The sequence below is a fragment of the Sitophilus oryzae genome, unplaced genomic scaffold (genome assembly GCF_002938485.1).
Source record: "Sitophilus oryzae breed Bouriz unplaced genomic scaffold, Soryzae_2.0 scaffold_738_pilon_pilon, whole genome shotgun sequence".
NCBI lineage: Eukaryota > Metazoa > Arthropoda > Insecta > Coleoptera > Curculionidae > Sitophilus > Sitophilus oryzae.
This window is the reverse complement of record NW_022147349.1, coordinates 1,487,397-1,503,738: the sequence shown is the minus strand read 5'-3', so window position 1 is coordinate 1,503,738 and position 16,342 is coordinate 1,487,397. Positions and strand designations below refer to the sequence as shown.

Sequence of the window (16,342 nt, the reverse complement as noted above, 5' to 3'; positions counted from 1 at the left end):
AATATTTAATTGTTAGTTGTTTTAAACAAGTACGATTTTTTCAAAAATAACCGGCTATAGGTTATTGAACGTAATGCAAGGTTATTAGGTTAATTGGTGAAAAAAAAACTACCTTTAAATAACCGGTTATTTTAGAGGAAAATACCGGTTATTCAAAAAACCGGTTACTTTTGCCCATCTCTACTTTTGGCGGAATGGGCAGTCCTATTGGGTTAACTCAAGGTTAACTGTTCTTGGCGTTCACTATGCGTTCACCCTCAGAATCTCATAACCTCAAAAATTTCCGTGAAAAAAGAAATAAGTTTTTCCAGTTTTAACATTTTTTATGTCTTCAAAGAGTATAATTAAGTCTAATTTTTTTAGCGATGTACTGCCTTGTCTATGGTACTGTCTATTGGTGTTTATTTTCTATGGTGTTTAGTTACTCGTATTGTAAATCCACTTGATCAATCGTGGATCAATCCATCAAGATAAAATAATCGATTACCATGTCTTGTGATCTACAATGTTATTTAATCAGTTTAGAAAACTCAAAAAAGATTAACTTATTAAATCTAAAACCAATAATCCTAGGTAGAAACAAAGAGACTGAAGTTAAAGACTCCTTAATTTCAAGAAAACAAATTGTTATTTATTCTATTACAGATGAACGTAATGTAAAGTTGAAAGTAATAGGTAAAGCTGTGTCTGGCTGTAATGGTTTAGCATTACACAACAATGTTGTCTATACTATTGGACCTCATGACATAATTGAACTTAGATTAGGTTATCATAAATTTAAAATTGTTTTTGAGCCTGATTCTGAATCAAAAATGGACAGTATTGAAGGAAACATTGCAAAAAAACCTAGAATGGAATCTGCATCTATATCTACAGAAAGTAATGTTGAAAAAAATGAGTGTAAATTTTTGGAAGGTTCTTGGATAGAAGTTGATAATAAAGAATTACTGGTTTATACACCAGAAAATTGTGAATGTAGAGCTAAAATTGCAGGGTTTGATATTGATGGTACTATAATTAAAACTAAATCTGGAGCTCGATTTCCTAAAAATTCTGATGACTGGACATGGAATCTAGGTAATGTAAAGAGCCAGTTAAGAGAATTATTTAAAAATGGTTACAAGCTTGTTTTTTTTACCAATCAATTGGGACTTTGGAATAATAATTCTAAAACTAATGATTTCAAGAAAAAAATTGAGAATATTATAAAAGCAATAAATTTGCCAATCCAAGTTTTTATATCAGTTGGTAAACGATTATATAGAAAACCAAGAACAGGAATGTGGGATAAATTAGTAAAAATGAATGATAACATTACAATTGATGTTGACAATTCATTTTTTGTGGGGGATGCAGCGGGACGAGAGAAAAATTGGGCACCTAAAAAGAATAAGGACCATTCTTTATCAGATCGTCTTTTTGCAATGAATATTGGTATGTATTTCAACTTAACTAAATGTTTTTTGGGTCAAATTTAGATACAGATTTGAAAGTTACTAGGTAGTTAGGTTTATTTCTAGGTGTTACTTATTTCTAAAATATTTTCCACTTTCTGACATTTCGATTTTAACCAGGAGTGGCTGTTAATTTGCATATTTTACTTAAGATATTTTGTACAGTATGTCCTTGGATTCTCTTTACAACAGGAAAAACTTTTTTATTAGTAACATTTTGAGAAAAATGTATTCTTTAAAAAAAATGTTGCTTATTCTAAAATGGTTAATTTCATTTATACTCTTTCAAATTTCCATACCGTTTTAGAGAAAATTACAAAAAACATGAAAATAAGCTTGACTTTTTCCCTAAAGATGAAGCCAGAGGATGAAGCATAGACTAATGTCATGTACTAGAGATGAAATTGATGAAGTCCTAAAAATTAAAAGGAGTTTCTATGGTAATATAATTTCAATTTCATTCTTTGATAGATTGTTATTGATAGAAATTTAATTAATGTACCTAATACCTAATTGTTGCTGTTTTAAAATGTTAAAGAAGTGCAAAATTTATTTATTTCAATGCTATGAAAAGGGGGATAATAGTTATCAGAAAATGTGATACTTTAACAACAGCAAAAATATGCCGCCAATCAAAATAAATAATAACTATCTATCAAAGAATGAAATCGAAATTGTATTGCCATAGAAACGCCTTTAATTTTTAGGACTTTCGGTAAAATTCAAACATATTTTCAAGTTTTTTGTAATTTTTTCTAAAACGGTATAGAAATTTGGAAAAGTGTTAACGGGATTAACCATTTTAGAACAAGCAAACATTTTTATGAAGAATGCAGTTTTCTCAAATTGTTAATAATAAGAAAGTTTTTCCTCTTGTAAAGACAATCCGGGGACATACTGTATACCTCTGTATTTTATTACTTTTATATTATTACATAAAATTCTTTATGTATAAGAATATATTTTGTCTTTATCTTTTTGTCTTATATATCTTAGTTTAGTCATTCAGAAATTGGTTTTATTTTAGATTTTTAAAGTTAAAATTTCTAAAATTTTTTATTTTAGAAATTATACTTATTTTAGATTTTTTCAACAAAAAAATGAGTCAAAACTATGGAGGACTTTAAACCTTTAACCGCTAACGTGTGGAAAGAACTGGAAGTAAATTAACTTATTAGTTAAACAATATTAAGTACCTACTTCCAATTAAAAACTTTTTACTTTTTATAGTGGTCACCAGTGATTCTAACTCGTGGGAAATTTTCCGATTCGTAGGATATTTCGAGATCCAGAGGGAAAAGGGATATTTTAACCCAAAACATCATATTCGTCGGAAATTCTAAATTCATGGATTATTTTTAAAAATATACTGGTAATTATTGGAAAAACTGGAAATCGTCCGATTTTCACAAAAATTTGTATACACCCTATTTTGAGGTCATAGATTATGAATCTGAACTTTTTTTGGCGGTCTCTTGCCGTTTTTCAGAAAAATCCAAAAATATAGACCCAGCCCAACCCAAAATTACATTTTTAAAACTTTTTCATATTTGTAAGATTTTCTCGCACATATAGTTAGGTATTCCATAAACATTCAGGTTTTTTACCATTTTCTGTTAGTTTTGAACCACTTCTATGCGAGAGAAAACTTGGCTAAAACATTTTTGTAAGCAATTTGAAACGGTTATGTTACGTGTTAGTAACATTTAAAGCCACGTTTCCAGATCTAAATTTAGCGGGCACCCTGATTCTCAGATTAATAGAGACGGAAATTATTTTTCGTTCTTTCCGCGCAAAAAAACAAAACAAAAAAAAACATTTTTTTTACTAACAACTACCCTTTAATATCATAGAATATACTTAGTTCAGCCTCCAGTGGGTTCAAAAATGAGTTTGTGATTGCTTTGTCAGTCTTTTTTTTGCAATTCGCTGGTTGTAGTAACTTTAAGGCTTGTTGTAGCGTTACCAGGGACGCAACTAGACACAGACTTTTAGGGGAGTTCAAGTCTTTTGGGGGCTTAGGTCACTATAAGATAATATTTATTTGAGGTTAAAACCCACCCAGCCCCCCTCCCTATTTGCGCCTCTGAGCGCTGCGGAATCATATCCGTAACGCTACGTATGATTACGGATTTTTAATTAGTTATGAGTAATTAATTAATTGGTTTTTATTAAATGTTGTTTGATTGGTCGGTTGGGTTAATTGGTTGGTTTGATTTGGCTGGTTGGTTTGGTTTTGGCTTGGTGGGTTGAAAAAACAGAAATAAACAAAAGAGTGAAGTCAAAGAATCAATCTTTTGTTTATTTCTGTTTTTTTTTTCAACCAACCAAACGAAACCAACCAACCAACAATTAATAAAAACCAATTAATTAATTACCAATGACAAATTAAAAATCTCTAATCAAATGTAAAAGCCGAAGACATGGCAACGTTGCAAATTTTTACATTTATGGAATAACATTTGTCTCTCTCATTGCATAAGACAGTAGAAGAGTGAAAGACGCATTATGAAATGTGAAACTTCCATCTTGTCTCAATTTTCGTTGTTTATTTTGTGAAAAGGCTTTTTCAGTAAAATTTTAGACATTTTTCCAGGGTTGGAAAAAATCATGATTTAAAAAAAAATAAAAAAAATCAGATTTATTTTATTTAAATCAGATTTTTTTTTATTTTAATTCAAAACAATACTTAAATCGGATTTCCAAATGACTAGGACTTATTTCCAATTAAAGTCCTATCCTAAATGGCTAAATCTTTATAACTCTCCCGATATCGATAACATTAATAATTCTACGGTGCGTTTGTCATTTTTCCACATCGGTCACAAATATATTTCGCAAAAAAGTCGCTCGCTTCAGATCAAAAAGATTTTTTTTCAAACGTCTCAAAAGTATTAATTTTTGTCATTCTAACGCCTAGACATAAAAGTAAAGCACTGTTACGCCTTAGCACAAAAGTACAAAAATATATTATTAAACTGATATCATAGATAAATGAAACAAGTTTAGATTGGAAAGTGCCCATAAGGACAATGTAAACACTATTTGGCGCTATTCTTGCAACGGTCGCGACCCAAAACTTTTGAAAATTTCTTAGCGGTTCGGCTTTTTCCGGAATTATATCGCCAAATATTGCTTATTCAAATTTATTATTATTTTCGTTTAATTTTATAAATAAAAGACAGTGTGTTGCATACAAGAAACTTTATTTTATATAAGGACGCATGTATGAAATACCTATGAAACATATCGGAAACCGACGTTATGCCACGATCCACGATGGTTTTTGCAGTTCACAGTTCACAGCACAGCTTTTTAAGTTTTTAATGCCACTTTTTCACTATTATCACCGGTTGGAGTAAATAAAACTTGAATTAAACTCACAAGATAGCAATTATTACTTTGAAAATGGACGCTATAAACACTTCGGAATTTCTTTAATGAGAGCAGTTTAGATTTTGAAAGATTATTATGATTTTTGAAGATTCTGACTTTGACAAGAGAAATTTATTTCTGTTTTTGTTTGCCGTTGTTCTTAGCGACCGCTATAGCAGTGCCAGATCGCGTATAACGGTCGCGACCCAAAATAATTTCGCGACCCAAAATTTTTACGGGCTTTCCAATCTAAACTTGTTTCATTTATCTATGACTGATATTAAGTGTCAAATTCAACTAGTGTACAAATTGTTGCTCGATTACTGTTTATATTATTTGCAATGTTTGAAATTGATTAAAAAATTATTTGTATAATGCTTTAAAAAAATAGTATGTTCTATTCGGAGTAAAAATGTACTTTTCGTGCGTCCTTGTGACGTCGAAATAGCTTTACGATGGTCCTTCGACGGTACAGCATCATCAAAAAAAGTATAATTTTTACTCCTAATAGAACAATACACTATTGTTCGGAAATAGTCTTAAGTCGAGAATAAAATTAGTATTATGCTTGTGTATTATCTAATGTCAAAGTATCAGGGTTGACATGATATATTATATCAATGATATATATCGGATATATATCATGATATTTATACCTTCATTAAGATGGCGCCGGCTAAATAAACACGCACACAACGGCAGCAGCGAAATAAAAGTGTTTTTAGTAGTGAAAAATTAAAAGTTTTTTATAAGCCATTGCTTAAATAAATTTCCACTCGAAACCACTTAAATCTGTGTTTTTTCCAAGTGTTTGTGTATATACCAACCTACTGTTTTGAGGTTAGTTTTGGTGTCTTATCTTCATAGCAACATGGGTCTATCAGATAATGACCTCGAGAAAATCAAGGGCATCTTTACTGACCGATTTCTACAGACAATTGCTGATAAGGTAACGAACGTTTTGGAAAGAAAATATAACACCAAGCTTAAGGAATAGGAACAACGGATAATTAAGTTGCAACAGGAAATTTGCGACCTGACAGCCATTAACAAGAATATAGAATTGGCTCACGATAATCAAGAGCAGGGAGCTGTAGGAATCTAAATATCAGAATTTTTGGAGTTCCGGTTAGTGAAAATGAAAATTTGCGTGTAAAAATCCAGGATGTTTTTAAGAAAATAAAGGTGGACATAGATGACATGCACATTAGCAAATGCCATAGAATCGCCTCTAGAAATCAACCCAACAAACCACCGGCAGTACTTGTTCGATTTTCGCGCGATGTAGATCGAACCCGGCTATTGAAAAATCGTAAATATTTACGTGCTACAGGAATTCAAGTGAGAGAGGACTTCACCAAAAATCGGTTAGCCTTGTTAACGGCCGCAGTGGAAAAATTTACCATCAAAAATGCCTGGTGCCTAAACGGCATAATATATGTTAAAGTGGGTGATAACGAGACTCGAGTGAATACAATGGAGGATCTAACAAAACTGAAAAACAATTGACTATGTAAGCGATTAAACTATTATGATGGGTGCATCTCCGAGAAATTATAATTTGATTTTTGTATTACCTAGGTAATTTTTTTAAGGGAGAAAATGATCTAAATTTCTTTGTTTTTTTTTTCTTCTAATATTACTATATTGTTTTATCTCTCTCTTACTAATTTCTACTAACTTTATTAATAGTAATAATTCTAAACGTACTTATTTAAAATCTAAATGGCAAAATATCGAGCGCTGTTGTTTGCATTTGGTTTTTTTTATTATTAAAATGGTATTTTACGAGGCATTTTATGACCTCAATCGTATATAAAAATTTCAAATTTTTGTGTTTATCTTTTTTCATATATAATTATAATGTAAATATAGTTTCTGTTCAAAAGAAAATCTGATTTTCTTTGCCTCACTTTCACTACTTTTTTTAATTTTAAAAATTAATTGCTGCAGCTGCGTCTTTATAGCGATTAGTACATCTATTTTTTTTGTATCTTTAATTTTACTTACTTTACTTTTTACTTTCTTTTTTTCATACTTTCTCTTCCCTCTTTTTTTTTCCCTATAATCCCTTTTCTATTATGTTTTGTTGTGCCCACTTAAATGTAAGGTCCTTAATGAATAATTTTGATCTATTTAAGGACCATTTTATTAGCAATAACTATGCTATAATTGGTATATCAGAAAGTTGGCTGTCTCCAAACGTCAGTAACGAAACAGTTTGCGTAAATAATTATAATTTTGTCAGAAAAGATCGATTGGGGCGTGGTGGGGGTGTAGGAGTATATCTCTCTCTCTTCAGTCCTTAGCCCCATTAGGGAGTGTAGTGGTCAGCGTAACATCATGGATGATTTTTCTCCATGCGCCTCTGTCTTTTGTCATCTCGATGACATCGTGCATTGGCTTGCTACAGCTAGTCGTGATCTGGTCTATCCATCGAGTTGGAGAGCGGCCACGTGGTCTACGTCCCTCCACCTTGCCTTGAATTATGAGTCTTTCCATATTGTCCGGACTTTTCCTCATTATATGTCCAAAATATTTTAGTTGTTTTAGTCGGATTTTGCAGGAAAGCCTGTTAGTAATATTAAGTTCATTTATAATGGAAACGTTTGTACGGCGTTCAGTCCATGGGATACGGAGCATACGTCTGTAACAATACATCTCGGTAGCATCGATCTTCTTACGTTCCGCCTGCCTGAGAGTCCACGATTCGCAGCCATACGTCAATATTGGGAGTACCAAACAGTTGACTAGCCGGTTTTTGGTGGCTCTTGAAATCTGGTTGTCTTTCCAGATCTTGGTCAGTCTCCCAACAGCTACCTTTGCCATGTTGCACCTACGCTTCACCTCTTCTTCCGATGTGCCTGTATTTGTCAATAGTGATCCCAGATATACGTATGACTTAACGACTTCAAAGCGGTCAATATGACTTATATTTGGATGATTGTTATGTTGCCTATCAACTATCATAATTTTGGTTTTTTGCGTATTTAGTGTAGGAGTATATATTAGATAAAACATTATTATTATATTATTAGATAAAAAAAAAAAAATAATAATCTAGTAGGAGTATATATTAGATCGGATATTAACTTTGCAGTTATACTGAGCGAATGCACAAACATTGTAGAACATATCTGGATAAAACTTAATATACAAAACGAAACCATTATCATCGGTAATATTTATAAACCACCCAATTCAAATATCACTGAATTTTTTTCCTATTTTGAGGATATTTTAATTGAATTTTTCTCTCAGTGCGACAAACTTATGTGTTTAGGTGATTTTAATATCGATATGCTTGATCCCACTAGTTTACAAGCTATTCAACTTAGCAATGTTCTCTCGACTTTTAATTTTGAGCAAGTGATTTCCATGCCTACTAGGGTTTCAAACCAAAGCTCAACACTTATTGACCTTGCTTGCTGTCACCCAGAGAGCGTGCAGGACTCCGGTATAAAAAATATTAATATATCCGATCATTTTTGAGCCAAATGAGTACGAATATATTTTTAGAAAACTACTAAGCATTAACCTTGCTGACTTTCAATTGGACTTAGAAAGTATTTCTTGGAATCACATTTTTACCTTGGAAAATATAGATGAAAAAGTAGCTTTTCTAACAAATACAATTTTAGCACTTTTTAACAGGCATGCTCCACTGCAAGTAAAAAGAGGCATTAAAAAGCCCTATACACCCTGGATAACAGACAATATTAAATTTATGAAAACGTTGAAAAATCAAGCTCTAAATAAATTTCGTCGTACTAGAGATCCAGAACACTGGAATTATTACAAGCAACTTAGAAACTTAATTACATCCTCTATTAGAAACGAAAAAAAAGCATATCTTAATTACAAATTTCAAAATGCCTCCTCCAAAGAGCAATGGAATGAGTTACGAAGGCTAAATATTTTAAATAAAAAACAGATATCTATTCCTAATAATCTGAAGAATGTAAATCAAATTAACTCATATTTCTCACAAATATCACAATCTCAGAATGCACCCAATATAGAACTATTAAATTTTTACAATAATTATTCTCTCTTAGATAATAAGGTATTTAATTTTTTTCAAGTTTCAGAAGAGGAAATTTCAAGACTTGTTTTAAACATCAAATCAAAGGCTTTTGGAGCAGATAGCTTAAACATAACTTTAATTACGTTTTGTTGCCCCTTTATAATAACATACATAACACACATAGTGAACTGTTGCATTGAAAGGGCATATTTTTCCAAAGATTGGAAACTAGCTAATGTCATTCCATTGCCAAAAATCAATAACCCAACTGAGTTTAGTCATTTGAGATCTATATCAATTCTCCCAGTGCTCTCAAAAATTCTAGAAAAAGTTATGGAACTGCAAATTTTAAAATATGTCAGAGCTAATAAAATAATTCCACTAAAACAGTCTGGGTTTAGAACAGGTTATAGTTGTACTACAGCCTTACTTGATGTCGTTGACGACATTGTTAGAGCGCAAGACAAGAATGACGCAACTATACTTATCTTATGGTGGGTTCATACAGCCAAATAAAATAAAATAAGAATAAAATAAAATAAAATAAGAAAGTTGGTTATATGGGATACCGTACATGCGTTCATACAGCCAAATAAAATAACAAATAAAATAAGAAGTCTTTATCTTTTAACTTCTTGTTTTATTTTATGTGAAAACGGCTTTGCGCACGCTTAATTCTAACCTACAAATATTTTCAGTTTGGATTTAATTTATTTGATAATTTCACATAAGTAAAATATATAATATAGTAGGCAACGAATAAATAAATATACTATAAATAGTAAAATTACTATAAACAATCGTAAAAGTTAACTTTTATCCAGCCTCATCGTACTGCGCATGAGCAAATATATATTTCTTATTTTATTTTATTTGACTGTATGAACGCACACAAATAAGAATTCCTTATTTCTTATTTTATTTTATTCTTATTTTATTTTATTTGGCTGTATGAACCCACCATTACTTGACTATACGAAGGCCTTTGACATGATTAATTATGATATTATGGTTTCAATTTTAAAATATATTGGATTTAGTGCAACTGCGTCCTCGCTAGTGTCATCTTTTTTAACAGATAGAAACCAGAGAGTTGTTTGTGAAAGAGATCATTCAGAAACACTTTTAATTACGTCAGGGGTACCTCAGGGTAGCGTTCTTAGTCCTCTTTTATATAGTATTTATACTTTTAACTTTATTAACTCGCTTAAACACTGCAAATATCATTTATACGCCGACGACACGCAAATATATACATCTTTTTCTTTAAATCAAGCAGGTACTGTTAATAATTTAATCAACTGAGTATTGTAGCTAAACGATGAGATTTTTACAAATTGTAAGTTTGGGGTTCGTTGAAGGACTATTAGAGCTACAATTTAAAAATATTTTTACAAGATACAGAGTGTCCCAAATAAATAAAAAATATCAAAGTTGTATTTTTTTAAATGGAACACCCTGTATATTATTACATTTTTAGTCTCTACGATTAAAATAAAGGTAAATTTGATTAAGGTTTATTATACTTAAACATTACGTTTTTGAAATATTTTCAATTTTGTGAAATTGCAGTAAAAATTTTAAAGCTTTATTTCTCCAAGGGTATCAATGTTTTTAATACTAAATATTTAATGAAGTTTATTTATTGATCAGTTATTGTGTTGCAATAATAAAAATAATACTACTTTATAGAGAGTGTCTAAAAATTTACTTTAAATAATTATTAACTTCAAACGGCAACAACTTCTTTAATTTAAATAGAATGCCCTGTATATTTTAGGAGAATCAGATGCACAATTAAATTGTCTATCAAATTGTATTATACCATTTTTTACCTATCCCTTCAAGTTTTCGTAGAAAATGCATTTTCTTATAATTTAGACCTCATTTATCAATATATCCATGGAATATTGACATTTTAGATTGTTTTTAAAGCAACAAATGTACAAAATGGACAGACTAGTAATATCGTTTTTAGCAAAACGATAATATTCTAAGCCCATTTGTATGCAAAAAGAAAACTATTTAAATCTTTATAAAAGAGTATACCATTAATTAAATATAACACCATTATTATTTATGACATATTTTATTTCCGCCCATATACTAATTAATTACATACTTAATTGTGTTCGTTAATAAATTATTATAAATAAATGTGGATTTCAGTCAGAAATCAATATAATAATAAGTTATCAAATTAAAGTCTCTGTTGTTATAAATAAGCATTTATTAAAAAATGAAATATCATTTTTAAGGTGTTACTTTTTATCACACTGTCTAATGCCCATACAAAATTCAGTTTTTTAGTATTTGGAGCAATTATTATTAATCAAAGCAAACAGTCAGTTAATGTAGTTTGAATACTGGATCATATTAATTGGTCCTCTTTAACAAATATTTGAACAGTTTTTTTTTATTTTTTAATGAAATAAACGAATTATATCGACAATATTAGTATCTGTACTCTTTAAAAATTTGGTACATCTTTAAAAATAATCTAAAATGTCAATAGTCCATGGGTATATTGATAAATAAGTTCTAAATTACAAGAAAATGCATTTTCTACGGAAACTTAAAGAGATAGGTAAAAAATGGTATAATATAATTTGATAGACAATTAAATTGTGCATCTGATTCTCGTAAAATATACAGGGTGTTATATATGTGGGGCGATTTAAATTAAATAAGTTATTGCCGTTTGAAGCTCTCTGCGAACGGTATCGGAAGAGACTTCGTCAAATCTGGTCTTCCAGTTTATCTGGAATGAATAAAACCCTTGCAACCAACATACTGGCCACACCTATTATCACATACTCCTTTGGTGTAATAAAATGGACGGAGAATGAACTGCACCAACTCGATGTGAAAACTCGAAAGATGATGCACATGGAAAAAAGCTTGCACACAAAGTCATCTGTCCCGAGGCTTTATCTACCAAGGGAACAGGGAGGACGCGGTCTTCTCAGTTTAGAAAGCTTACACCAAAGAGTGATCCTAAGCACGGCGTACACACTCCTTAAAACTCAAGATCCTCTACTAGTAATGGTACGAGACCACGAGAAAGAAGAAATTGGTGGATTCATTTTCAAAGAAGCAAAAAAAGCAGCGAATAAACTCAATCTAATATTCGACCTTCAGCGCCAACATTTAGAATCCATCACAGAACACAGCGCCACACAGGTAGTCAACCGAATTAGGTCCGCACAGAACAGGAGGTTCTTGCAAAATCACGTGGAGACACCCGTGCACGGAGCCTTCTATAACATAATGACACAGCAGCAGCTTTCTGAGAGACTATCGTTTGCTTTCCTGAGGTCGAGCGGCTTAAGATCTGAGACAGAGGGATTTATACTGGCATGCCAGGACGGTGTCTATGGCTCTTTGGTATATCGTAGCCGTATTATGGGCCAACAAATCGAAGATATAAGATGTAGAGCATGCCATCAAGCTCCGGAGACCCTGTGGCACATACTATCAGCCTGCCCTACTTATGCGGCGTCGGCTTATACCCAGCGTCATAACGCCGCATTGAGGGTGATATACTATCACCTTTGTCATATGCATGGATGTGATGAAACGCCAGTGCTACCACAAACACCGAAAGAAATTGAATCCTTGGTGGAAAACGAAACAACCAAAATTTACTGGAACTATCCATTCCAGGCCTTCGGACAAATACGGGCGAACAGACCAGACATAGTTCTCCAGGATATAGCGAAGAAAATAATTTATGTCATAGAATTCTCGGCGCCATCAGAGAAGAACATAATCAGTAAAGAAGAGGAAAAGAGGGAGAAGTACCAGGAACTCCCGGAGCAAATGCGCAGAATGTACGCTGATCATTCTGTAAGGATGGTGGTACTAGTGATAGGAAGTTTAGGAGGAGTTAAAGACACCCTGCTCCAGCAATTGAAACTGATACCAGCGTGTTATAATGTAGCGGAACGACTTGCTGCAAGCATGCAGAAGGCTGTGATTTTGGGCTCTCTCAAAATACTCAGGGCACACGATACGCGGATTCAGTGAACGGCTTACCAGACGGACGTCAGGAGTTGAACACTGAAAGAGGACACCGGCAAGTTTCCTTCAAGTGTCGGAGCTGAAGGAAGCAAACCGGATTTGTAAAAAAAAAAAATATATATATATCATGATATTTATAAAAAAATAAAACTCAACTCTTTTCTTAAATTTCTACGTTAAAAAAGTTTACGGCACAACGTATTTTTTTATTACTTTATGTGATTCCCGAATCACATAAACTCGAAACTGCTTAATAGGCATGGAAACGAAAAAGCTGGAAAAGTGATTTTTTTATTTAAATACAATAATCAGAAAGAAAAAAAAAACAAAAAACATAATATTGATTGGATCTGGGATAATTCAAATGTATCAAAAACTTTGCCAGAAACAGTATCAATTGATTGTGACTCTGACGAATCACGATGATTTACCAATAATAAAATTAATAAATCAAATATAAATTTGTTTGTTGTTAGTTTTAGAATATCTGTTTATTTTTTTGAATTTCCGTTTATTTCTTAGAATTCCTGATTATTTTTTAAAATTTCCGTTTATTTTTTAGAATTTCTTTTTATTTTTAACAGGCATGCTCCACTGCAAGTAAAAAGAGGCATTAAAAAGCCCTATACACCCTGGATAACAGACAATATTAAATTTATGAAAACGTTGAAAAATCAAGCTCTAAATAAATTTCGTCGTACTAGAGATCCAGAACACTTTTAAAATTTCCGTTTATTTTTTAGAATTTCTTTTTATTTTTTAAAATTCCTGTTTATTTTTTAGGAGTTCTGTTTATTTCTTTAGAATTTCTGTATATTTTTTATATATTTTTGTTTTAATGTTGTTCCTATTATGTGCCAAGCAACAATAATTAAGTTGAAATAAAAATATTTGCTTGAGCTCTTGATTTTTCTTGATACTAAACGCAATTTTACAAAAAAATAAAAACAAAAATAAATATCAAAACTTGATATATATCGTATATATATATATATATATATATATATATATATATATATATATATATATATATATATATATATATATATATATATATATATATATATATATATATATATATATATGATATTTGATATTTATATAAATATCATGATATTTGCCAACCCTGCAAAGTGTAAAATAATTACTGCAGATCAAAATGTCGGTAAGAATATGGAAAAATACAACCGTTTCAAAAAAATATAAAACAACATATTTCCTGACAACGATTATAGATTCTCGGGAATGAAGATATAGTCTCTATTAGTAGTGGGAACTATCGAATGAATACTATCGAAACATTCGATAGTTGCAATTCATTCGAATAATTCGATAGCTAGTAAGAAAACATTCGTTGAAAACTATTCGAATAAAAATTATCGAATAGATGCGTCATCTGCCTTGAAATATTGTATTCTAGTAATTCGGCAGCAAAAACCATTCATTTATAAAATTCATTCATTTATTCGTCAGGATCGATCATAATAAAATATTAACTGGATTTTAGTTGTCGCCCGGCGACGTAGATTTCTTTCCGAGAAACCCGACAGCGGTCGGTGGCAATGCTATGAAAGAAGCCGGCATCTTTGATTTTTTGCGGAGTCATATAAAGATAAGGATACATTATTTTTTTTATTGAGGTGCTAGTATTTACACAGAAAATACATTATGAAGGGCGCTGTTGCCATATATTGGTATTAGTTGATATTAGCCATATTAGCAAAGAATATTATTGTTTGGCTTTAGTTAGTTAGGGATAGTATGTCTATATATTTTGCATTTTTTTATTAATATTCTGTTGTTACACTGCAATAATACTTGTTATTTTGGATGTAGGAAAACGATTTTTAATGTTTTTAAGCAAAGACCGGTTTAATGAAAATAATAACAACAGTAATAATTTGTTATACCTATTAACAACAAAATTTAAAATAATTTAATATAAACATTTTTTTACGTAGTAGCAAAATATAAAGAACAAATTAGATGTGAAAATTATTTATATTAGATCCTATTTAAAAATAATATAGTCTTTAAATTTTTTGGCAACGTTGGTTTATTACCTAATAATAATTACAGAACTAATTTGTTATATTAAAAACAAACTTTAAAATCATGAAATATAAACATTTATTAATTTCCTAAGCATGCAGTGTAATGGAAGGAAAATATAAATAAAAAATTAGAAATCAAAATTATTTATATTAGGTACTTTATATTACTATTTAAAAATAATATTTACTTTTACTGGCATTTACTTTAAAAAATAAATGTAATATTTCTTTGCAAAAAACTACATCTAAAAGAATTAGCATAAACAAAATACAAACATCGTTAACTTTTTTTTTAAATTGGCACGTGTAAAACTTTCAATTTAATTTTCTCACCCCATAGTTTGAGTTCGATAACCATTTACTTAACCACATTACTTAAATGTGATTATTAAGTTTATTAAGTTCAACTAATTCATATTATTGAAACATCTAAAATACAAATATGTATTTTTAAAATTAATTCTAAGTTCATCACATCTCTCTTAATAATTGCTACTTCTCAAAATTTCCCATTAAAAAATAGACCATATACCATATAAAATAAAATAATTGAAAGATCGGGCTACGGAAAATCACACAAATTTTCGGAAAAATTTTGACACCTGCACACGCACACAATCGTCAATTATTAAAAAAAAAACTACTATTTTAGTATTTTAAATATTTTAATAAACGCAAAAATAGCACAGTATTTAGAAGGCAAGTTATAAAAATTTGGAAGAACTAATAATGCACTGACGCACACAAAAATCAAACGAATACTAAATTTAATTTATCAAAAACATTCGATAGTCGTAGCTCAACGATAACTATTTAGTCACACGGCGAGGTTGTCACATATGCTTTAGTATACAAATGAATGAATGATTTTATTCGAATAACCATTCGATAGTTGAAATCTTTCATTCAGTAACCATTCGATAACCATTCGTTCCCATCGCTAGTCTCTATATCAGAAGAACCTAGTTCTGCACTAGACTGCGAATGATATGTATTCGAACAGCGAATTTTTATCACTTATATATAAATTTTAAAATAAATCTCTGCGTTTAGCGGTCTAATGGATTCACATGAAATTACTTCAAAAATCGGCCCAACATTTAAATTGATGAATAGATATTTTTATATACTTTTATAACATTTACAATTACTTTTCGATTTAATATCTGTTATATCTTTTATAGAAATATTTTTTATAGTTTTCTAGGACACATTTTTATAACTTTTACAGTTATTTTTTGATTTATAATAAAGTTTCAATAAATTATTTTTTTTTATTTAAATCACATGATTAAAATTTAAAAAATCGCTTGATTTAAATCACGATTTAAATTTATTACCCTGCATTTTTCTATCCCCAATCAAGTGTGGCTTTTAAATAAACTATAAAATAATAAAAATATAATGAA

General features: G+C 30.4%; 1 protein-coding gene across 1 annotated transcript in view; it reads left to right on the top strand.

The window, feature by feature from the left end:
* The first annotated feature begins 222 nt into the window (after positions 1–222).
* Positions 223–16,342, top strand: part of LOC115888463 (uncharacterized protein F21D5.5) — a 20,840-nt gene continuing 4,720 nt past the window's right edge. Inside the window, exon 1 of the mRNA XM_030908212.1 lies at positions 223–1,434. Within this exon, the coding sequence (XP_030764072.1) occupies positions 489–1,434 (946 nt within the window). The 5' untranslated portion in view covers positions 223–488. The remainder of the gene's footprint in view (positions 1,435–16,342) is intronic.